Raw genomic sequence first — 23300 nt, 5'->3', positions numbered from 1 at the left:
CCAGCAATTTCTGAAATATTATTTTCCATAAATAATTCCAGGTGCTAAATTCCTTTTGAGACCAGGGGGATATGTTGGAATAATAATACTTTTTATGCAGGTCCTGGATGTAAAGATTTTGCAGTTCTGCCCAAAAAAATCTTATGATCTGATGGTTTTGAAGGACAAGTCATTTGGAGGGCTCTGAAGAGCTCGACTCCACTGAGGGCTCTCCAAGTTATGGCAGCCAAACAAGAGCCAAAATCAGGCGATGTCACTCTTCCAGTAAAAACTGAAAGCTTCAGTGCCCAAGCTCTTACCCCAAGTCAGCCTTCTTTTCCATGCAATGCCTTTTCCCGTGTCTTCCAGCTGCAGACACTTGTCCTGTGCCATCCAGCCTGCATCCTACTGGGAAGCAAAGCTCTTGGCATGGCAAGACCCTCTCCCTGTGGGAGCAGGTCACTGTGCACCATCTGCATCCCCATGGACCGCGTGCTCTGCCGCATCCCCACGCCTGCTGCATCCCGTGCTTCAGAACTGCTCCTCCTTTTCTTTCTCTGCAGTGTGCCAGGAGTCAGCCCACGCCAACAGACAAGGCTGTGGGCAGATAAAAGCTGATGGGAAGGTGGTGTTTATTTGGATATCAAATGTTTTTCCCTCCTGGTGCGTGGATCCTGCTGCTTCCCCCTTGGTGGCCAATCCATGCCTTCTCTGCCCGGTTTGAGGCAGTTTGGGGCTGATTGCTTGCAGTCAGCGTAGCTCCCACTGTTCAGATGGATGTTTTGATGCACGATACTTGAAAATCAGAGGCAAGATCTCTCCAGCTGAACCCCTGAAAGTGGGGGGAGCTGTGATCACTGCTGCTATCTCACCTGCAAAAAGAAATGCCCTCCAGGTCATCAGAGTCAGTCCCGTGGCTGGTAATTACACACCAGTCACCTGGCCTTGCAGCTGGGACATGACAAGATTTATTGTCTTCTCTTCAGAAGTGGTTTCTGATTGGCATTGGAGCAAATCAAAGCAGGATGAAATCAGCTTGAACTGTGCAGTTTGCTCCTCTGTAGTTTTCTTGCTGTCTGGATGGACATGGAGCACTGCAGCTGGCACTGCCTGTGTGCTGCTTCTTGGAGATTTTTCAAAGGAAAGCTAAGAAGCCCTAGAAGGGCATTTGCTTCTGCCATTTTTTTTTTTTACCTGACTGATTCCTATTGGAATGTTTTTCTCTTTTGTAGCACTCTCCAGTCTTGCAGTTAAGGACTTGATCCTTTATTTAAGCTGAACTAAACTAGCTTTTGTTGTAAGCTTGTAAGAGTTTTCAGTTGTGCTAAGGGGTCCTAAGCAGGCTACTCTAATCCTCTGGCCCCCATTCAGAAAGGCTGCAGAAAGCTCCCAAACAGGGTCACTTCACATTTTGGCTGGAGTTGTGACAGCAAAGACAATCTTTCAAGTAGCAGGATTCTTTTTCATTAAGCGTTTATTCACCTTTCTGGTGTATTTGGTTTAGATCTCCATGGCAATGATGACTTCAGCTCAGCAAGCAATATGTCACACACTAGAATCCCAGAATGGTTTGGGTTGGAAAGGACCCTAAAGCTCATCTCATCCCAGTTCCTGCCATGGGCAGGGATACTTTCCACTAAACCAGGTTACTCCAAGCTCCATCCAACCTGGCTTTGAACACGTCCAAGGAAGGGAAGTTCACAACTTCCCTGGGCATCCCATTTCAGTGCTTCACCACCCTCACAGTAATGAATTTCTTGCCAATATCCTCCCTATTCCTGCCCTCTTGTCACTGTGAAGCTGTTCCCTGTTTTTCTGTCACTCCATGTCCTTGTAAAAGGTCCCTGTTGAGCTCTCTTGTAGCCCCTTCAGGTACTAGAAGGAGCTTTAAGGGCTCCCTAGAGCCTTCTCTTTCTAGCTGAACAACTCCAACTCTCACCAAATCATGATTTGAATGACCAATTTTAATCTTGCTTTGCAAATTGATGATTTTTTTTTTCATTACAGGGTGATTGCTCTTGCAGACTGGCTGGCAATGAAGTAGCTCCTTCTTCAAAGCTAAATAATAGCTATAAAAATTCTAATTGTTTGCAGATTCTTGTGTAAATTTTATTTAGTAGATAATGACTTATGTCATTATGCCAGGTCTATTTGGATGTCCAGGTTTATTTGGATGACGATAGGAATTCCAACACAAAAAAATCCCTATTCTAGTTTATTTAAAATAGGTGGCTGGTGACTGGACAAGCTATTTCTGGGAAGGAGTGCCCAGGCTGGAGGAAATCTACCCAGTGCCTCTCCTCTGCTTCTCAGAGAGTCATGGAGAGACCCAAGGTTTGTGTTGGGGCCCTGAGCCCCATGGGAAGCCTCTGGCATTTGTCTGGGGTCACTGGAGCCAGGAGCTGGTACCTGCCCCTCTGCCTGGTTCGTTTCCCCTGTGCTGTGGGAAAGGAGCTCCTGGGTGGCTTTGTCATGGGTTTAGGATTAATCCTCCTTCTGGACTCCTTCCAGGTTGCTTTCTTGGGTCTCTCCTACCCATGGTAAGTTCTGGCTGGATGGTTCCTTTCCTCCCCCTGGCAGTGCTCCTTCCCTGAGCTCTTCCCCAGCAACCCGAGTGTTGTCCCTCGAGGCAGGCCCTGTGGGCTCCATCCTGCAGCACTGCATCCTGTTGTGCCTCGCTGCAGCTCTGCAGCTCATCACCATCATTAATGCAATTCCTGGGGAAACCAGCACAGCCAGCTCCCAGGAAGGGCTGGTGTGGGACACCCAGCTGTGTCTAGACCATCAACAGGAGGGAGGTGTGTGCAGTGCCTGTCCCCTCCCAGGTGCACACCCATACTTTGTGCCTATTTTATTTGTCAATAATTGCATCCTCTTGGCAGCACAATAACCCAAATGAAGGTCTGGACTCTCCAAAGGGTTTTGTGGAGGATCAAACCTGCTCTGGCCAGCCTATTGCTCCTTTAGCCAGTGTTTAGTACCCAGCAAGGTGTCTTGGGATCATGGCATCTGCTTGTATTTCTTTTGCTGCAGCCATAGATTTGTTTTTCACAGATTGTGTGGCTAGCTGGATTATAAATTATTCATGACAGGCAACTTATCGTGTTTATCTGGAATAATTGAGCAATTAAGTCTGTTTAGGTATGTAAAAAGATTGTGCAGTGGCTTGTCTATCTTCAGGCCCTCAATTCTGCAAGAACATTTGTTACATTTTTAATCCAGAATAACAACAACAAGAGAAAAAAAAGGCAGAAGATACACTCTGCTTTGATGCACTGATCCACTATGATGTGTTCATTCACACAAGTTTTTCATTCCAGTGGCTTAACTCATAAATACACACTAGCCCAGGATAAATTAGACTTAACTTGGCTCCTTCAGTCTGGAAAAACTGTGAGGCCATAACATCAGGTCTGCAACCCTGTCTCTGAAAACACTTTGGGCTGTTTATGCCAGCACCAGAATGATTTATAGTATTTAAAGCCTTCCATCCTAGACACGTGGGTCAGAGGATCACACTCCTCTCTGCCCTCATCACAGCTGTGCTATACTCAGATGTTGATGCTGCCAAGATAATTCAAAGTTTGGGGGTGAAGGGACCTTTGAATACTCAAGAGTGTTTAGTCCCTGAGCTACAGCCATTATCTCCCATTGCTGTAGTTGTCCAGGAGGGTTCCCAAAGGAGCTGGAAGCTCATGAGCAAGGCTACACCAGGGACCACTCAGAGCTGAATAAATGCGAGCCGTGCAGTAAATGGATGATTTTATTTTGTGTTACTAACAGGAAACTGGGCTGCTTTTAAATTAATGTGTTTCAAGTCTATTTACTGGGAGCAGCCTGTGCTCTTTATAGCATTATAGCTGTGAATTGCATTGCTGCTGCACATGACACCCTGAGGAGCCCCGCAGCCTCTGTATTCTTCTTCTTTGGGCAGGAGGTACCAGGGAATGGAAAGTTTTGAGCTCCTCTGCTCCCTCCCATTCTGCTATTTTAGTTCTGCAGGAGACAATGAGTGAGCAGGGCCGGAGGCTCCTGTTACTCAGGACGTCCGTCCTTCGGCCGGCGGCAAGGCACGGGAGCAGCAGCAGAAAAAGGCAAAGCAAGCCATTAGGCTTTCCTTGGCCGAGAGGGCTCCCGTGGAAATCCCGCATTACGGAGCCAGAGGGACCTGGGGCTGCACTTACAGGGAGTTAGAGCCCAGGCTGAGCTCTCTGCCATGCTCTCGGCCCAGGGAACAGCATCCTCCCAGCACGTACAGACGTCCAAACCTTTCATGCGCTCCTGCGGACGGGGAACAAAGGCTGTCTAAACAGGAGCTAGTGAGGCAGCAAATCGCACAAGAAACCTTCCCTAATGAACTGGAAGGACTTGTCCCTTTGCCTGGGGCAGCGGCACTGCCGGCTTGCTTAGCTAGGCAGTGCCTTGTTTGGCGGGGGACCCGCGCTCCGAGGGGAGCAGAGGAGCAGCGCTGGAAAGGTTTCCTCTGCCCATCTGCTCCTCTCTGCCAGCAAGGGCAAGCCATGAAGGAGGGGATGCTCTCACTTCCCGAGGAGCTAGCCATGGGGGATGCTGCCGGGGAGCACTGTCCTGCCTGTGACGGCGGAGCGAGGTTAGTTGCAAAGCTGTTGGGCATGCAGTCATTTCCTTCGAGTGTTTGTTTCATCCCCGTGTCCGTGGTTGTGTGGTGCAGGGAAAGATGGACCGAGCAGTGAGGTGCAGGAGCTGGAGGTCTTTGAAACTGCTGAGCCTCGTGGGGGTCAGTGCCTCCTGAAGCCCTTTGGGGAGAGGAGATGTGCTCAAGTAGCCTGGGGTTGGTTCAGGGAGTGCTAACCAGAGAGAGGAAACTGGTTGAGAAGTGACTCATAGGATGAAATGGCACTGTCTTATTTCGCAGCTCGATTCTCTGGACAAACGCAGTTTCCCATCTGTTATTTGCAGAGAAGGAGATGAGTTTGGGGGTTGGTTCCTCTCACTCGCCAACAAGCGAGCAAGTTGATTATTTTCTGGCAAGCATTAGCAGGATGATTACTGACAGCTCCAGTGGCTTCCCCTTCTGGGCAGGAGTGCCAAGGACTAGATTTTATTTATATTGAGATGTTTGAAGATAAAGATGAGCATAAGGTGGCCTTTTTCACAAGTGACTCGGTGCCTCAGTGACCAATTCCCATGTCAATTAAGTGCTGAAACACTCCTAATTGCACATTTTCTCTGGAGCCCTGGATTCTCCTCAAACTGCTTTAGATTTGGACCAGGAAGCTTCAGCCCACGCTGCCTGCGTGTTTGCATCCGCCTCCTCTCCACCTGGATGCAGGCGTGAATTCTGGTGATGTCTTGACATGCAGCCTGGCCCCGGGCTCACAACACCTCCTGCACCCTGGGCTGCTCATGGTCCTCTCAAGGCACCTCAGGAGACTCCATCTCCTGGTGCTATCTGTGCCCCTCAGCCCAGACTCTGGGCCACATCACAGCCTCCACGGGATGCTTTGCAGGCTCCTCTTTCCATTTGCATGTAGGCTGTGCACGGATCCAAACAATCAGGGCTGCTTTTCCTACCCTCCACACAAGAACTCCACAGCAAACTGTACCTGTGCTGCTGTAGGAGAACTCAGCAACAGGAGCATGGAATGGTTTGAGTTGGAAGGGACCTTAAAGGTACCTTGTTCCAACCCCCTGCCATGGGCAGGAACACCTTCCACTAGATAAGATTGCTTAGGGCCCCGTCCAACCTTTGCCTCAAACACTTCCAGAGAGAGTTTAGTTCTGCTATAAACAAACCTAAAACTTCAGAAAAATGTGTATATTGGTGTTTGTCATGCACTCCATCAGCTAGTCTGGGATGGTGTAGGAAGCCTGATCCACATGGTACCTTTAGCTTTTTCCGTGCATCAGCAGCTTCTCCAGGATTTGCTGAGCTTTCCCTGCTGTCCTGCAGCCATTCCCACCTTCTGCCTTCCCAGCAGTATCCCAGCTCCCCACAACTTGCTGTTCCCTCTGTTCTCTAGCCAAGGGCTGCCTTCTAGCACTGCCTCTTCCCTTGGATCAGGATATTGTTTAATTGCAGAGTATGTGTGTGGCTTTGGCAGATTTTTGTGTGACAATGTAAAACACGAGACATGCCCCCCAGAGAGCTCCTCAGGAGTGGATCCAGGAGGCATGGATGGAAGGGACATTTCGCTGACTGGCTGATTTTGTGAGACAACATCTTCAGGCAGAGCTGCTGAGCTGAAGACACATAAGGACACTCTCAGGCAGGCCACTGGCAGCTCTGGGGAGAGGCCAGGCTGTTGCAGTGTTCCTCCAGGATAAGCCAGTAGCAGCCATGAATGAAACCTGTCTCCATCCAGTCAGCGATCCTGCTGTTAAGCCTCTCTGTTAGCCTGATTAACACAGTACCTTCATTACCCAGTTCCAGCTGGGGTTATTTTTGTACTCATACTGGTGCCTGCAAAAGGCAGAGGCAGCTGTGACTGTGGCCTTGGGGTGCATCTGCTGGAGGGTGGCTTCATCTGGGGGGGTGCTGTGGGGAAGGGACACCCTTGGGGCTCTTGGATTTGAAGAGCTGCTGCCAGAGGTGCCCTGTCATGCTCTTCCTAAACACAGTAGGGTTTTTTTCAGGATTTCCAGTTTTGTAGAATTATTAAATGCACATTTTCATCAACTCACAGAAAATCTACATTCCTTTTCTGTTCAGAATTCCCATGAACTTGGTTTCTGTTTTTTCAGCTCGTTGTATATCTTGTCTCATGCCAAAGGATGACTGTGGGTTGTCTCTTCTGCTGAACACATCTCATTTTCTCTGTCCTGTCCAAAATGGCCACCTTTGGGTGGGATTGATCATGCTCAAGATGGACTCAAGATGACTTGGGAGCTGTTCTTCCCAGTCTAAAATAATTGTTTGAAACAGGTCAGAGGGACTGAGCTCTGTAACCTCCTCTGACATGGGGGTGTGTAGCTAGCAAGGTCAATGGCTTTGGCTGCAGCGAGGAACCATTCCCTCTCACGTCTCCAAAGTCATAAATATGGTAATCTAAATATGGTCTCTCCTTTTTGGTTTTATTATTCTTCTGTAGTAGGATAGCATCCTGGGTGACCTCCAAATGGTCCAAAATAACCAACCCTCAGCAAAGACAGAATTATTCTTTATTATAATCCCAAATTTTGGCGTGAAAACATCTTGGATGTTCAATTACAATTTTTTCTGCTTGCAATGCTCATTTTAAAGCTTCTGCCCCCTGCAAAGGCTAAACTCAATCTTGAGATACTTTTAGAGCTGTATTGTCTTATCTCAGGGGAACAAAACAACCTGCACATAACCACCAGCATAACTCCCTCACATCTCCTGGTAACAAATACTGGGGATGGGCTATTTTCACATAGTCTCCTAAAATAGGTGGTGTTAGAATAACTGCAGAAGCCTTATAGACTCAAGCTGTGTCTATCATTTCAGATCCTTTTTAAACGTGTGCTTTGCTTGGTATTTTTCTAGATGGTTTGGAAAGCACAGTGCACAAGGATGGATCTTGGTCCCCCTTATGTACCTGCTCTGCAGAGGGTCACAATCTAGCCCACCATGCCTGTAATTTTGTATGTGTGTGTATATATATTTAATTTATAATTCTTATCAATGGTTAAATCTGCACTGGGCAGAGCCAGCACCTGCTGTGGATATTCCTGCTGCAATTTTTGTAAAGAAAACGCTGATTGGAAAGTTTTCATTCTTAATGGGATTTAAAAATGGTTGGTGCTCACAGAACAGCATTGAGGGAGGAGGCACATCTGGCAGCTGTGACCCAGCAAGCACAGCCACTTACTGACCTACCCGTGCATTGAGGAATAATAAGATTTGGAAGGGGGTTTTGAGGAATGTTCTGGGATGTTGGAGGGCTCTGTGGTGGGAAAGGTAAGGCTGGTGGTCGAGGGTGTGTTGGGCTGGGGCAGGTCAGGTATCAGATACAAGCACTCCAAATGTCCATACAGATGGGATGGTTCAAGCTATCAAAGCTTGTAAGATCAAAACAGACATAAAATACCCTATAGATGAAAGGCCTGCAAGCTTTACCTCCTCGAGTCTTCTGCTGAGCCCAACATGCAGTCTTCTGCATGTGTATAATTGGCTTTAATGGTTAGAAACATCTGCTGTTAAAAGTGATGCTTAATATATTTGGCTTCCACTTCCAGTCATTAGTTCTTTTTATGCCTTTTTCTGCCTAATTAACAACCTTTTAGTACCTGATACTGTTTCCACTGAATGTGCTGCTCTATCGTAATCAAGTCACTTCTTAATCTTCTCTTTGATAAACGAAAAAGATCAACCTCTTCAATTCTCTCATTTCAGACATTTTCTGCATCTCTAGAATCACTCTTACAGATCCGGCCCATGTCTCCCACAGTGTTTTACTGATCTTAAAATGTCAGTGTGGAACCATGGAGGGCTCTGGAAGGAGTCCCTTGGTGCTGGAAGAGGAGTCTGAGCCACCTCCTCACTCCTCCTTCCAGCTCCAGGCTTCCTGCATGGACTGAGCACAGGTTTGCTAGGCAGTAGAGACTCATCTTCATCAATATTTAAGATATGGGGGGGCTGAAACAAGATGATCTTTAAGGTCCCTTCCAACCAAAACCATTCTGATTCTGTGGTTTTAGCAAAATCCACTGTGTGTGAGTGGTGCTGCCTGTAGTGAGATGATGATACCTTGGCAGTGGTGAATTCTCGTTGCCCCCAGCTCAGCCAGGTAACCAGTCTGAAATCCATTTAGCATATTTACTATTCATATTCTATAATGCTTTTCATTTTTGTCAGCATGTCATACAGTACTAGGTCAAAACACCTCTTGGACATCAAGGATATTGCTTCTGTGCATTACTAATATCAGATGTGCAGAGAATAAAATCAGGTTTGCTTTGCTGTGACCTATTTTTCCTAAAACCATGTTGATGGGCATATTTGTATGTCCTTCAGTTCTCTGCACTGTCTTTCTGCCTTGGACAGATGTCAGTCTCCCTGTCCCCTTCAGGCCATACCTTTGCCTTCTTCAAGCAGAAGACTCTTCAGCCTCCTAAAATTTCCTCTTAAAAATGAACATCAGCACGCAGCAGTTTTCTTAATTCTCTTAGAGCTCTTGGATGCAAAATTATTCAGTTCTGCCAAATTTAAATATCTTCTGGTGCTGGTAGATGTTGAATGTTCTTCTCGATTGCTAATAGGATGGAAATGCTTCATCCTGATAACGAGCGTTATCCTGCTTGTTCCCAAATGTTCCAGGACAGTGATTACAGCATGTCCATCATATCTGTCTCGTTAGCAGCTCCTCCATCTTCACCCAGTGATAGACCCCCATCCTTTCTAGGAAGAGTCTAGGTGTAAATCTTTACTAATCTGACCCCTGAAACTTTTGATTTGGTGAAGAACTGGGCAAATAGGACACAAAAATAGATGGAACGTGATTATTTCATTGACTTGCATCACCATCTTCTAAATGCTTCTCTTCTAGTTTGCAGATTCATCATACAGGGGGAAGATTCTCAGAAAACAGTAGAGAGAAATAGGGGGAAAGAATGATTTAGTGAAAAGAATGATTTTTTTCTACTATTTCTTTATCACCCAGGCTTTTCCCTTCTCCTTTCTCCTCCTTGGGGGAAGGATCTTTGGCAAGACAACTCAGCCCTTCTTCTTTGCTATCTTCCCTGCAGCATCCTTTAAGTTGTCTTTGATCTGTGTAACCCACACGGTGTGTCATCGGTTTCATCAGTGGAGCCCGGCCAGGCAATTTGTGATAATCCCAACTCAATTTACATTTCAAATGCTTGCTCTGGGAGCTCATGGCCCACTGTAATTCCTGCAGCTTTCTCCTGCTCCCCAGGACAGTTCCTCAGCTGTTCCTCAGGGCAAGAGCAATTGGATGCCCCTATCCCATCTAAAACACCCTGTGGCTTTTTGTGAAAAGTGAGATAGTTAAAATGATTCCATTGTTCTTCAGCCCTGAGCTGAGGGTGGTCCTGGTGTGCTTGTCCATGGGCCATACACGGCTCCTGTGCCCCCAGGACCTCCCTGTGCCTCCCACTGCCCGGGTTTTCCTGGAGGAGCCTTGGCCAAAGGCAAAGTGGGGACAGGGTGTGGCACAGGGAGGGAGTGGATCTCCTCTTCCCCCAGTTTCCACCTCACTAAGGGTCCTAAAGTGCGGGTAAGGAGATTATGCAGAGAGGGAAGATTTGAATTTCTTGCATCCTGGGAGCAAGAATCTGAATAGAAAGACTTGGTTCTCCCTTAATTTGAGCTGATGGGGATGGTGGGCAAAGCTGATGGGATTTTGGTAGACACTCTCTTGAAATAGAACTGTGGGAAGAAATTCCAGGGGGTGTGAAAGCAAAAATAACGCAAGAAATTTTGGATGTCAGAAGAGAGACGGCAAGACCCTAAGAAATTATAAAAACTGAAGTACTATTTTCAGGAACTAAATATAAAGGGCCTTCTTTGGAACAGCTTGGAGAAACAACAATGTAGTGCAAAAATTGCTGGGCAAAATCGAGGCTGTTTTCTCTCAGCTCCAAGTGAAGGATTCGAGCGGAGGCTGGTGTAGAAAGTGGCGTGGGAGCTCAGCAAGTACAGGGAAGTCTGGGAAAAGCACAGAGCTGATGTGCAGCCAGGCTTGTAAGGTGATGGGCAGAGCTTTGCTGCAGGCAGTGCCAAGCCCTGGCACCCGGCAGGTGCTGGGCGGAGAGGGGAAGGGGAGCAGTGGGCAGGTGGGATGTTTAATCTACCCACCATGAATTTGAACCCATCTTTCCTAGCTGATCTGAATTTCCTGGTTTTAGAAGTTTATTATTTGAAGGCTGGTGTTTACAAGAACCCTTCTGAGGAGGGGACTTGTAAGGAGGTGTTTAGGGCTTATCTGCCTCACCTCTCAAGGACTACCATCATGAGACCCACAATAACACCCAACTGCATCTCTGCAGGCAGCTCCTGCGAGCAGAAAAAGGTTGAAATGTGCCTGTTGTGTGGTTGGAGTGTAGGAGGAAAAGCCCTGTGGCCAGGTTCTGAGTCACCTATGCCTCCAACCACAGAACCAAAAGGCCAAGTGGACCTGGAGCTGTGGGACTGGGCAAGGTGATTAGTGTCTCTGCAGCAGGGATTAAGCTGAGCCTTAGAGGTGATCCGTAACACTGGAATGAAGAGATGGCTTGTGGAATGAAAGGCAGGAAAATCCAGGCCTGCACAACCCTGCAGTGAATGTGCAGCCCCCAGAGAGTGCAAGGGCCAGGAGCTGTTGTGTGCTGCCCCTGCCAGGCTCTGCATCTGCCTGTCCTGGGTGCTGCTCCGGTTTTTGGGAATGTTCTGGTCCTTTTTGCCACCTTAGTTGCTTGTCTTGGAGAAGTCTTTTGCCAGCAGACCTGGCCGTCCTGCTGACTGTGCTGTATATTAATACTTGTGGAGCTGCTGAGCATCCTGGTGATTCCTCATATGGAAAGGCTCTACAGCCTCTTTAATTAACTTAATTTAGACATTAGTGTGTCACAGGGAACATCTCTCGTGGGGAAAGTCTTTCGTTTATCACCACTTAGCCAGGGAACTGTTCTATTTTTCATTTGCATGCAAGTTCATCGTGGTGAGAGTGAAAATTAACCTTTTGCTACCCAGCCTGCACTTTCCTTCCTGGAAGTGCAGATGCGTTGTGCAAGGAGCAGCACTCCCTTATAGCATTCCAGAGCCAAATTTTGAGGTAGAATATCACAACCACTGCACTGATTCCAGAAAATCAATCTCTGCTAGCCCCAGGGAGGCACTGAGCATGGCACAGTGGAGTTTCCTCATTTGGCCTTGGCTATTCTCTTTGGTATCTCTGGTCACCAAGCAGGAGGGAAAAATGGGCTTTGGGGAGTTGGTGGAGCTATGAGCCCTCGGAAAGGCCCCTCTTCCCTGAAGAGAGGCAGAGCCTCACGGCAAGCAGTCACTTCACAGCAGAAGCCTTGGAAGCAGACCAAGGCTAATTAAAGCTGGCGTTCATGCCGGCGTGCTGCGCCGTGGGTACCTGTGACAGATGGGGGCTGCTCGCCCTGACTGTGAGGTACTGCTAGTGAAGAACATGGACCAAAATGTTGTTCAGGGGCTGATGGCTGGTTCCTGTGGCTGTGTGGGGTCTGTTTGGGGGGAGGTAGGGGTGAACTGGAGCTGCCTGCAGGCAGCTGTGCCTGCCCACCACTCACTGCCCGTGTCCTCTCCTTGTCCCGCAGGTGAAGGAATGGCTGTGCTTGAACTGCCAGATGCAGCGGGCCCTGGGGATGGACATGACCACCGCTCCTCGCTCCAAGAGCCAGCAGCAGCTGCACTCCCCCTCGCCATCCCCCTCCCAGTCCCCAGCCAAGCACCCGCAACCCCCGGCTGCAGACAAGACCCCACCAGCCCCCCGCCCCCTGCCACAAGAGCAACCCAAACCTCAGCCCACAACGCCGCAGAGGGAACCGCACGTCCAAGGACAGCCAAAACCTCAGGAGGCGGCCAGGTCCTCCCCACAGCATCAGGCCAGGTCCTCCCCACAGCATCAGGCCAGGGCCTCCCCGCAGCATCAGCAAGCCAAGCCTTCCCCCTCTGAGCAGAGAAAGACGGCAGGAGATGCGGGGGCGAAGCCTGCTGCCCCGACCCCCGGGGCTGGAGCACCAGAGCAGCCCCAGGAGGGGCTCACGGGGAAGCTCTTTGGCTTCGGGGCATCCCTCCTGACCCAGGCCAGCACGCTCATGTCTGTCCAGCCAGAGGCCCCTGCTCCCAGCCAGCCGTCTCCTGGCAAAGTGCCTCCAAAAATTGTCTTCAGCGATGCCAGCAAAGAGGCTGGTCCCAAAGCCCCAGGGGCACAGGGCCGGGCTGGTGCCGCGCCGGCTGCGAAGCCGGGCAAACCGGAGCAGGGCGTCAAGCCAAAGGAAGTGCCGAAAGCAAGGGTCTTGTGCCCCCTCTGCAAGGCGGAGATCAACGTGGGCTCCAGTGAGCCCCCCAACTACAACACCTGCACAACCTGCCACCAGCAGGTCTGCAACATGTGTGGCTTCAACCCCACGCCTCACCTCGTGGAGGTAAGGGGGCTGGCAGGGGCGGGCGTCATCAGATCCGAGGGTGTGTGCTCTCTCCTTGCTTAAAATGGAGAAAAGATGGGGTGCTTGCTTTCAAAGGTCTATTAATAAGCCTTTAAGAAACTGCAGAAGCCAAGGCCCTCCTGGGGCAAGCTGCAGGTATGGAGTCCATGGTCCTCCATCTCCTGGCAAAGACATGGATTTCATGTGTGTACACTGATTTCATGCTGGTTTCGTGCAAGGAGCAGAGCAAGGCACGGCTGTTGTTAAGGGCACCCCCAGCAGTGCCCACTGCTCCCCAAAGTTGTCCCAGGGTGAGGCCATGCAAGTGCCAGACATCAACTAGCATCCTCCTCCTGTTGGTGTGGATGAAGGCCTTGGCCAGAGTGCAGATGAGGATAATGAGGGATGTTCTGCAGCTCCTGCATTCTCGAGTGGTGAGACTGCAAGGAAGGTGATACAGGGGAAGAAAGTGTCAGGGCCTCAGCAAGAGGAGCCTGGGTGCAGGACAATGGAATGGGCTGAGCATTGGGTGGATGTGGGGGACACCCAGTGTTGTTTGGATGTGAATTGGGTGTGCATTCTGCAGCCTGCTGAGATGGAGTGCAAGGAGAAGAGAACAGAGGCTGAGATGGTCTGAAATCCACCTAGTCTTATAGTTACAGTTGAGAATGTCTGAATTGTTGTGATGCCCACATAGATCATCTTCCCAAGCACCAAAAAAGCACTCTCCTTGTGCCTGGAGAGGAGAGTGGTGCAACTGGTTCAGCTGGAGCATCCTCCTACCCCTTCCACCTGGGAAGCTAGGGAAGGGCTTCTTCCAGGCCCTTCACCCCCTCCTGTACAGGTGGTTTGAGACCTGAGCAGAGGAGGCCCAGGGCTTGCTCCTGGAAGTGCTGCATCTCACAGAGAGTTAAGACACAGAATTGATAATATCAGCACTTGGAGAAGTTAATGGGAACTTGAAATGACCAGAAGTAGGATTGCTAATCTTGGCTCCGTTCCACAGCAGATAATTACATTTTATGTCCCTAGCTCCTCCCTGCAGTTTCAATTACATCCAGTAATTTTCTGTTCTTCCTGAAGCTGCTGCTGCTGCCACCGCTCGTGGTCACGTTGATGGTGGAGAAGCTCTCCCAGAGTGTCTGTGGAGGTGCAAACCCTCCAAATGGCCATCTCAGTGTACACAATGCTGTCTTCAAAGGCAGTGTTCTACTCCTGCTGTTGCTCCCACTATTGCCTCCACCCTGCCCCGGGGGCCTGAGTGAGGGAATCTGTCCAAGTGTTTGTTCTTTGGGTAGGGCTGAACCCCCCGTGTTGGCATGCCCCTGGGCAGCAGTGTGTTCCCAGGCTTCAGAAAGCTCATGGATTGGTGAAAAGGCTTTAACACTCGCTGGCACCCAGCTGCTAATTAATTAATTACAGAATTAATTTGGGGTTGGGTTGTAGCCAGTAACACGGTGATCTCTGCATGTACCAAGGAAAGGTGAGCTCTCCTCAGCCTTTGTCTCTAGGGCCACTAGCTGACACCTGGGATTAAATTTCAGATTTTGTAGTCTGAACTCTGCCTGAGTTCCCTCAGCTCTTGAGCAAAAGCCTTCAGACATCCTTGGGCAAACCCACCCTGGCATGTATTCTCCTCTTAGTGTTTCTTGCTGCAGCTCATCCCTGCAACATCTACGAGCCTTCCCATAGAGGGAAGACCCCCAGCAAGGTCTCACTCAGGCACCAGGCACTGTGCTGTCATGGGTTTTGTTTCCCTTTACACTGAATTTTCATCCAGCTCATGGTTAGATTGGTTCATGAGATTTATTTTTATAAGAGTTGCAGAAGAAATGCAGCGCTTGTGCTGTGGATGTTCTTAACAAAAACTTTCTGAGGAAAGGAAAGCATTGCAAGGTCTGTAACATGGCTGGGCTTTAGGTTTGCTTGATCTTCTGGGAAAATTGCTCTGTGGTCTGATCTCTTTTTGCCTGCAGCTCACATGGGCTTGTCCCAAGCCCTGAGGTTCATGCAAATACCAGAATTCACTCTTTGAAGTAGTGAGGTTTGATCCATTAATTGCTTGATGAATTAGGACCTTGGCTATAAGCTGCCCTTGAAAGTTGTGTGAAAACTAATGAGGGATTTGATCCCGAGTCTGGTAAGTGCAGAGGAGCATGAACTGTGGGTGAAATGGGCAGCATGCTCTGTACACACCCCTGGAGCCTGGGCAAGGCTTCACCCTGGCCCCAAAATGCATCAGTCACAGGGAGGGAGAGGTCATGGCCCACAGTGGCCTGGTTTTTGGAGGAAGGATGGAGTTTTGCAGGAAAATAGTGCTAAACCCATGTGTTTCCTGCAAATAAACTTGTATTGCCACTTCCAGAAAGCGGGGAAGCCTGTTGCCCCTATTTGCAACCCCCTAAAACTTCTGATTTCCCTGGAAAAATGTGTTATTATACCCGTGGTATTTTCATTCCTATCCCACTCCTGATCTAAAGATGGAGTCAGAGGCTCTGTGTCCCTGCCGTCCCCTCCCACCCTCTGCAGCTGCCTGGGGAGGTATCCAAGGAGCTGCCTCCTCCCCAGCAGTCTGTTCAGCCAAGTGCACTCAAACCCACCAAAAGAGGAGAAGATACTAAAAGTGCTGTTTTTCTGTGAACTCACTAGCTGAGCTGCATTGGTGCTGAGCCACTCAAAGGAAAGGGTAACTTGTGCTTCTCTTATTGTCCTTGCACCACTGTAGACTGATGCTTATGCAGGTGAAGGATGCTCCAAGCGTGTCCCATTCATGGGTTATACCTCTGAGCCCTTTCACAAGATCTGCCAGCAAGACTGGCTTTCCTCTGGTTTTGGGTCTTGGTGGGCATGATCAGAAGGTGCTGATGAGGACTGAAAGCGTAGGGCATGTAAGGAGTTTAGGGATAAGGGTGGTGCTTTGGCAGTAGATCCCAGGAGAAGTGTGTAGACTGTGGTGGCCCATGGCTCTGGAAGCTGTGGGTGACCACCAGAGGAATCCCAACAGCACCTGACTTCCACTTCCTCTGCATGCTTGCTGTAATACACATTACCCAGCTTTAAGTAAGTTGTTTATATGAAATACCAGTGTAGGTGCCTGGAGCCTCCTGCCACCTCCTCACACCTCCTCCAGGAGCTGCATCCTGGGAGCAGTACCATGAGATGTTCTCAAGACAGAACTGACACTTTGGGACTCTCCCAAATTCCCTACAGCCTCAGCCCCATGCCATGCAGGAAGGGAAGAGCTTTCTGTTGCAGAAAGACCAAGTGCTGGGTCATTTCACTGGGAACATAAAAAACCTCTCCTGTTTATGGCAGAGTATGCTGAGGGAACAAGTGATCTGGCAAGAGCTGGCTTGCAGTTGATTGCCCTTGTGCTTGCCTGATGTTCTCCCAGTAACCCCAGTTGACCCCAATTGACTCCAGGGGTTTTGCATTAAGGAACAAATGAACTATGCATGTTGTGTTACTAAATAAACCTGGCAGGATGCCCCTTTGCCTTATTAACCAGCCTGAAACAGGAGCAGTGACAAGTTTCATTGCAGAACACTGCTGATTCCCAGGTGCCAGGCTGTGACCCCCAATGGCCACCTGACCCTCAGGAGGGTCCTCTTACTGCTTTGTGGTACTCACCATACCCCATCCAAAATCAGATCCTAAAACTGCTTTTTTCCCTTGATTTCCCCATGCATTGTAAAAAACATCCTTTTTTTAATAACACTTGTGTTTTCATAGGTGGTGCTGGTGTGTTGCCCTGTCTGATCTCACCAGATCTTAATGCTCTTAGGTTCCTTATTACATGCATTATATTCATATATAATATGTATATGCCTATCATATGTTGGTGAGGCACAGGAACAGGTTTCCCAGAGAAGCTCTGGACTTCCCATCTGTGGAAGTGCTCAAGGCCAGGTTGGATGGGGCTTTGAGTAACCTGGTCCAGTGGATGGCATCCCTGCACATGGTAGGGGCGTGGAATGAGATGAGCTTTAAGGTCCCTTCAAATCTGGGATTCTGTGATTATCCTGGATGTGGTACCACAGGACGCAGGAGCAGCGTTTGCTTGAGCCCTTCACGGGACATGTTCCCTTCTGCCTGCTCCCCTTGTACCTGCAGCCAGGTACAAACCAGCCCATTCAGGTGGATTTCTTGCAAAGAGCTTGATAATCACTGTATCAAATACTGTCTGGAAAGCCCCTTACCTCTCTTTTCATCACGATCCAAGAGCTCCTGCTGGATAAAATTGGTCCCTGAGCAGAAGAGCTCCCCAGGGTGGGATGCTGCAGTGCTCAGGTTCGAGATGCTGATGCTGAGCATGGGACTGACCTGCCCTACTTGCAGAAGCAGCCGCGGCAGCTCCTGCGCTCGGCTACAGGGAGGAATGCCTGGGAAAAGGGACTTCAGTGAGATGAAAAAAGCTCCCTGAGGTCAGCCTTTGTGCAGAACAGGGTGTCGCTGCCAGCAGCCAGAGGATGGGTCAGAGAAGGAGAGCCGAGGAAGGGTTTTGTGCCAGAATTATTTTGGTGTGGGCAGATCGGTTTCAGGGAAGAGCTGAAAAGAGAGCGGGAGGAGCATCAGGCTCCTGCCTCACCTGCCCCCGCTGCTGGGGAGGCCACAGCCAGGAGCCTGTGTTCAACTCCCGGTGTGCCTCCCTGCCCCCTTCCCAAGGGACCCTGCTCTCGCTGGGAATGTAATTAGCTCCTAGGCAAAGAGGATTAGTGGGGGTTAAGAGAGCCTCCAGCTCAGCACTGTCCTGGGGTGGAAATCCCAGCCTCGGTCTGTTGTCTGGGCTCATTTCCCCCTCCTTTCAAGGCAGAAAAGCAGAATATATGTGCGGTAAGAAGAACCTGACTCCTGCCCCCTGGAGCACAGGTGTGCTGTGGATCCAGCAGTTCTCCATGTCAGAAAGCCCTGTATCCTTCATGGGATGATCAGAAATGCTTCCCAAAGAGCCACCTGCTTTCGTAGGGCGACAGGGAGGGTGTGTGACAATCAGGGACAGGGGCTTCAGGCGTCATTTTTCCATCGGAATCTAGGTCCTGTTATTGTCCTGTTCCTGCCAGGCTCAAAGGGCAGCAGGGACATCCTCTGCAGCTCCTGATGGAGCAGTGAGCAGCTGTTGTCAGTCACCCTTTTGAGGCTGTCTTCCCTAAGTCGAGTGTCCTGCAATGACAGCTTGGCAGTGTCCCTGGAGCTCAGGTGGGCTTTAGGATGGCCCAGTCCCCTTTCCAGGAACTGGGAAGAGGAAGAGCAAAGTGCCACTCTTGAAAGGTGGGCAGAAGGTTGGACCCTGGAGTTTTCTGCAGGAGAAAGAGGTAGCCACAGATGCAGGACACAAGGTGCAGCAATTGCTGGGTTTCTCCTAGATTTTTGTGCAGAAATCATGATTTTAAACAATACCCCAGCCCGGAGGGTATGAATATTTGGGTCAGTCACATAAACTTAAGTCAAACTGGGAGCTCTGCATAATAGGCTAGCACGAGAGAGGAAGGCAGTTTTGCTGGCCTGAGCCCTCAAATCCTGTTAAGGCCTGGTAATTAACAGCTCGCTGTGACTCAGGAATTTTCTGTGCTGCTGAACCTGCTGTAATTAAGCTGGTTCCTGCTGCTGGGCTCCCCAAGAGCTCCTCCTGCAGACACGGGGCTGTGGTCATTGTAACCTTGCAGAGAAGTCTGAATTATAAGTGGGGTCCCTCCTGATGGGTGATGAGCAGCATCTGTGGGTGGTCCACTCATGCAATCCATGTTTCTGTGCCTGACCTCACTGCTGGATTTTCTGCAGAACCCCGCTGTGTCTGCTGCTGGCTCTCCTCTTCTGCTGGTTGTGGTTTTGGAACTTCTGGGACTGTTCCTCACTGTGCCTGCTCTCAGCTTCTGACCACTTTAAAATTATCTTAAGAACTGCTGTTCCTTTCTTTAATCAGTAAAAAAGCCCAGAGCTCCAGGTTCCTTTCTTGTTTTAGCTGCAATTATATTAGTAAGGGACAAATGTCAGCTGTATGTCAACCCTGCTGATTGATACTTCTGATACCACAGATTGTTTTCAATGGTTCATAAAACGAAACAATATTTTTACAGGGGCGACAGTGGCTGAGCGAATAGAGGATTTCTGCCTTCTAAATGAAGATATATTTGAAGTGAATGATGCTTCCCCGATGCCAGGCTGGTTTTCCAGAGCACATTTGCTGTGCCCTAGGACTTGGAGCCACTGCCTGTTGTATTACTGTGCTCCTGGGCTAGCAAGCTGCTAGGGCCAGCAGTGCCAAGGTGTCTCCAGAGCTGTCCTGCTGGGAAGTGAGTGGATATGTCAGGATCAGTGCTCACTGTGGGTCAGGCAGTTAAAAGATTTGGGCTTACAAGAGGGAGCTCTTTGGCTTTGGGGAGGTCAGTACAGCTTCTGGGCCAGCCCATGGTGGCAGCAGGGCAGACGTGACACCTGAGTCTCCACTGCAGATGTCCTTCTCAATGGTCTGTAAGAGCTCTTGGAGCCACCACCTCACTGCGGGTTCTGTTTTAATTAGTGGTGAAACTTTATCCATGTGGTATTGATCATGGTGTTTCCTAGAAAGTGACAAAGAAAAATGTGGGGAAATGCTTTTTGCCCATATAACATGAATAGGTCTTCATGGCAGCTCTTCTCCCTAGCTCAGCTTTGACAGCTTTTCCCAGCAAATGCTTATTTTGGGAGGTATTGCAGTTGTGCTTCTCAGGGATGATGGTATTCTATCCGTGAAACTTCCACAGACTCATCCTTCAGAAAGTCACTCAAGCCATCCTTGAGCAGACAGACAGGGACAGTGACCTTGCAGCAGGGACATGGACACAGACGTATGGGGCCGTCACTGCAAGGGCATTGGATATTCTCAACCAGTTGGGTGCCATGAATATTAAAATTCACCAACATGGGAAGGGCCTGAGTAACTTTCCATCACCCGACTGAGGTTTCACAGTTTGGAACAGCTCCGGGAAAGGCTGAGAGAAGATCAATAACTGCCCTAATGCACCTTGTTAGGGATGTTCTTGACCTTGAGAAGCTTTGAAAAGAGTTACTGTTGTGCACATGAAAGGTTGAAGGCAGCAAAAATAGGCAAAGTGGAAGCACAGAGAGGAAGCAGGACAAGCTAAAGCTGCCGTAGTGTTTTATAGATATCAGAAAGGGTTTCATATATATAGGTACTGGAGAGCAAAAAAGCCCAGTTTATTCACAAAATTCAGGTCACCTGGTTGTAACACAGGGTTTTCTGCCTTTGCTGTTCAAGTCAGAGCCAGCAGCCATTCTGGTGAGGCAGCCCTGGAGCTCTGTGCCTCAAGGAGCCCTGTGCTCTCTGCTGCTTTGGGCAATATCTCTGATGTCCACTGCAGCACTAACCCAGAGATGCCCTCTTGGCCCCCCATATGAGTCCCCCTCACAGGGAGCTGCTGCAGACCTCTGTGGACACCTCACTCCGTCACACAGCTGGCACGGGGGAAAAGTGAGGGTGTTCCTGTGTCATCCTCCTGACGCTGTGCCAGGTGCAGCAAAGAGCAGGAGGTGATGGAGGAAGGCAGAGGAAGAGGAGGGCAATGGTACAGAGGAGGCATGGAGCTCTCAGGGCAATGGGGACAGCCTGGGCTCTCATTGCTGCACCTGCTGTGTCTTGCATTGAACAGTGAGTGTCTGAAGAGGCTCAGAATCAGTCCCCAGTGTAGGGATTGGTACCAAACATCAGCAGGTTATTGCTATCTCAACCCTGGGAGACAAAATGCTTGGATCAGAGGGGTCTGGATCACACTTGGATTGTATTTGCTTTATGAGCTGGCTCCTTGGGGTCTGGTAGGATGTGGCAGCACTGACCCCTGAGTCCAGGCTGCTTGGTGGAGTGCATGGGCTCCTGCATCCTAGACCTCTCCCTTGCCCACAGCAGGAGCTGCTGGCGGAGGTGGTGGTAGACACTGCTCCTGCAAAGGCAAAAGGTGTGGGGGGTTCATTGGAGGGACCCTTGGGAGCAGCACTGTGGGGGCTGGCAGCTGCTGAGCAGGTACCAGGAGTAGAAGATGAGAATGGTGGCACCACCTAAATTAGAGTCTTGGTCTAACGCTGTGCTGGGCAGACAAAGAAAGAGCTCTTTTAGTGGGAGATGGTGAGAGGATTTGGCTGTTCAGCTCCTATTTCCACCCCTGGGAGTAGCCGCAGCTTATCCTGATGGGCTCACAAACTATTATACAACCTGTATCTTTCCTCTTTCTATTTTTTTTTAATAACATGCCATGTTAGTGCTTTATTTGGGAACATGTTGGGACACTTAATCGAGCGTTTAATTGGCTTTGTAACAGTGGATTTCTGAGTGGGCTGAGGAGGAGGCAGCTTTAGGACTGGGCTGCAGTGGAGAGGCTCAATTTTCCAGCAGCAGTGGGAGCATCTCAGACGGAGTTTGCTGTTGTTGGTGCACTTACCAAAGCACCATCATTTTTCCTGTTGAGCCCAGTGGCATTTTGCAGTTGTATCCTACAGACTTTAGGATCTGTAAAGGTCCATGGGACAAAATGAGAGTGAGGAGAGGGGCTGCCAGAGGTGAAGAGTGTGGCCATGCTGGGAAAGAACGCAACAGGAATGCTGATGATGGGATGTGATTGTTGGGGTTGGGTTTTGCTAGCTCAGGCCAGGCTCTTATATTGATTCCTTTCTTGCCATATCCAGGCTGTGCTGGTAAAGTCCATGGGCAGGACAAGCCCATGTGGGCAGCTTTGGCACTGGATGGGCATTGGTGCTGTGCTGCTGAAAAAAGCCCAAGCCTTGATCCCAGTGTGTGCTATTGAAGGCTGTGTCCTTCTGTAAGGATCAGCAGGACCTGAAAGACAGTTTGTGATGTCTACAACTCAACCAGTGCAGAGATTCACCCTGGTTTAACAGTGTTCCACATACCATGTAGTTCAGGATTCAGCCTTTGCTGTGTGCTGGGATGCCCTGTTTTCCTGACTACACATGTACTGGGATGAGCCATGCAAGGTAAGGACTAAGAGCCCATCTCCCAAGGAGTATGCTGGGTGCTTGAGAAAACGCTGCTGGGTAAAAGAGAAATTACATTTATTTCTATGGAAAAAAATGGCATTATTGGTGTAGTTAAAATTACTGCTTGGGAGGTGGCCAGCTGGGTGTTCCTGTTCTTTCTCCATTAAATCACAGGATCATGGAATGGTTTGGGTGGGAAGGGATCTTAAATCCCATCTGATTCCAATCCCCTCCTATGAGAAGGGATGATTAGGTTGTGCTGGGGCTTTGCTGGAGGGATACAAGCTTGTCCCATCAGGTGGCCCTGCCAGGAGATGTGGGATGGGGAGCTGGGCCCTCACCATCATCCCTCCCTGCAAATCTCCCTGCTTTGCAGCATAACCTCTGTTCTCCCGAGGTTCCTCTCCACAAAGCCTTCCTCTGCGGTGGAGAGAGAAGCCTTCTATAATTAATGCTGCCAGGAGAATCGGGGTTCTGCAGTGCTGCAGAGCCCAGGACTCACCCAGGCTCCAGTGCAGCATTCCCTGCATGCAGCCATTCCATCCATGCAGCCGGGCAGCAGCCAGGAGCAAGCACTGCGAGCCAGGGCACTTCAGCCTCTTCTTTCAAAGCACAAAACCTCACAGCATGTGAAAAAGCAGAAAGCTGAATGGACCAGGGAGGTGCACTAAGGAGCTGCTCCTTCCTCCTCCTGGCCTGGTTACTGGGCTGATGAGCTGGGGAAGGTGGATGGCACCAGCCTGAAGCAAAAATAAACACCAAAGTGAAATAGAAAATGAAAGCAAGCTCATTCTTTGAAGCACACCGAGGCTCTGAGCCTGGGAAGATCTCTGAATGGATATTTTGAGCAATGTTTCATTCTTACATTACCCAGGCTGATTTTCAGTCTCGGTGGTGGAGCTATTAGTGTGGCCTGTGGCCACCTCACAGCCACCTTTCCAATAATTTTTCTGTCACAGGGGTCAGAGACTGAGTGGAAACACATGATTGAATGCCTTTTCGGTTGACATTTGCTATGTAAGTTGAGAGGAAAATGTTTCACAGGGACAGTTTGTCTTCCAGAGGTGTGAGACCCTCACAGAAGGTGGGTCTCCATGTGGCACCCCAGGGCAGATGCTGGGTGGCAAAGCCCCAGATGCTAGAAATGGGTTTATTTATACTGATTTTCTGTTCCCCCAGAGGAAATTTGTGCATGGCTTCTGGGGACCTGCATCCTGGCATGAGGAGGAGTTGGGTACCAAACCTTTACAGGCACTTTGACTCCCTCCAGGGGGTTCATT

General features: G+C 49.5%; 1 protein-coding gene across 2 annotated transcripts in view; it reads left to right on the top strand.

Annotated features, from left to right (window-relative positions):
• Window positions 1–23300, top strand: part of BSN (bassoon presynaptic cytomatrix protein) — an 87192-nt gene that overhangs the window by 32722 nt on the left and 31170 nt on the right. For both annotated transcript variants that reach the window (XM_063411325.1, XM_063411324.1), the window contains exon 3: window positions 12205–13035. In XM_063411325.1, the coding sequence (XP_063267395.1) occupies window positions 12205–13035 (831 nt within the window). The remainder of the gene's footprint in view (window positions 1–12204; window positions 13036–23300) is intronic.

Source organism: Prinia subflava, chromosome 14 (assembly GCF_021018805.1).
Source record: "Prinia subflava isolate CZ2003 ecotype Zambia chromosome 14, Cam_Psub_1.2, whole genome shotgun sequence".
Classification (NCBI taxonomy): Eukaryota; Metazoa; Chordata; class Aves; order Passeriformes; family Cisticolidae; genus Prinia; species Prinia subflava.
The sequence above is the reverse complement of the archived record's forward strand: the minus strand, read 5'-3'. Positions and strand labels throughout refer to the sequence as shown.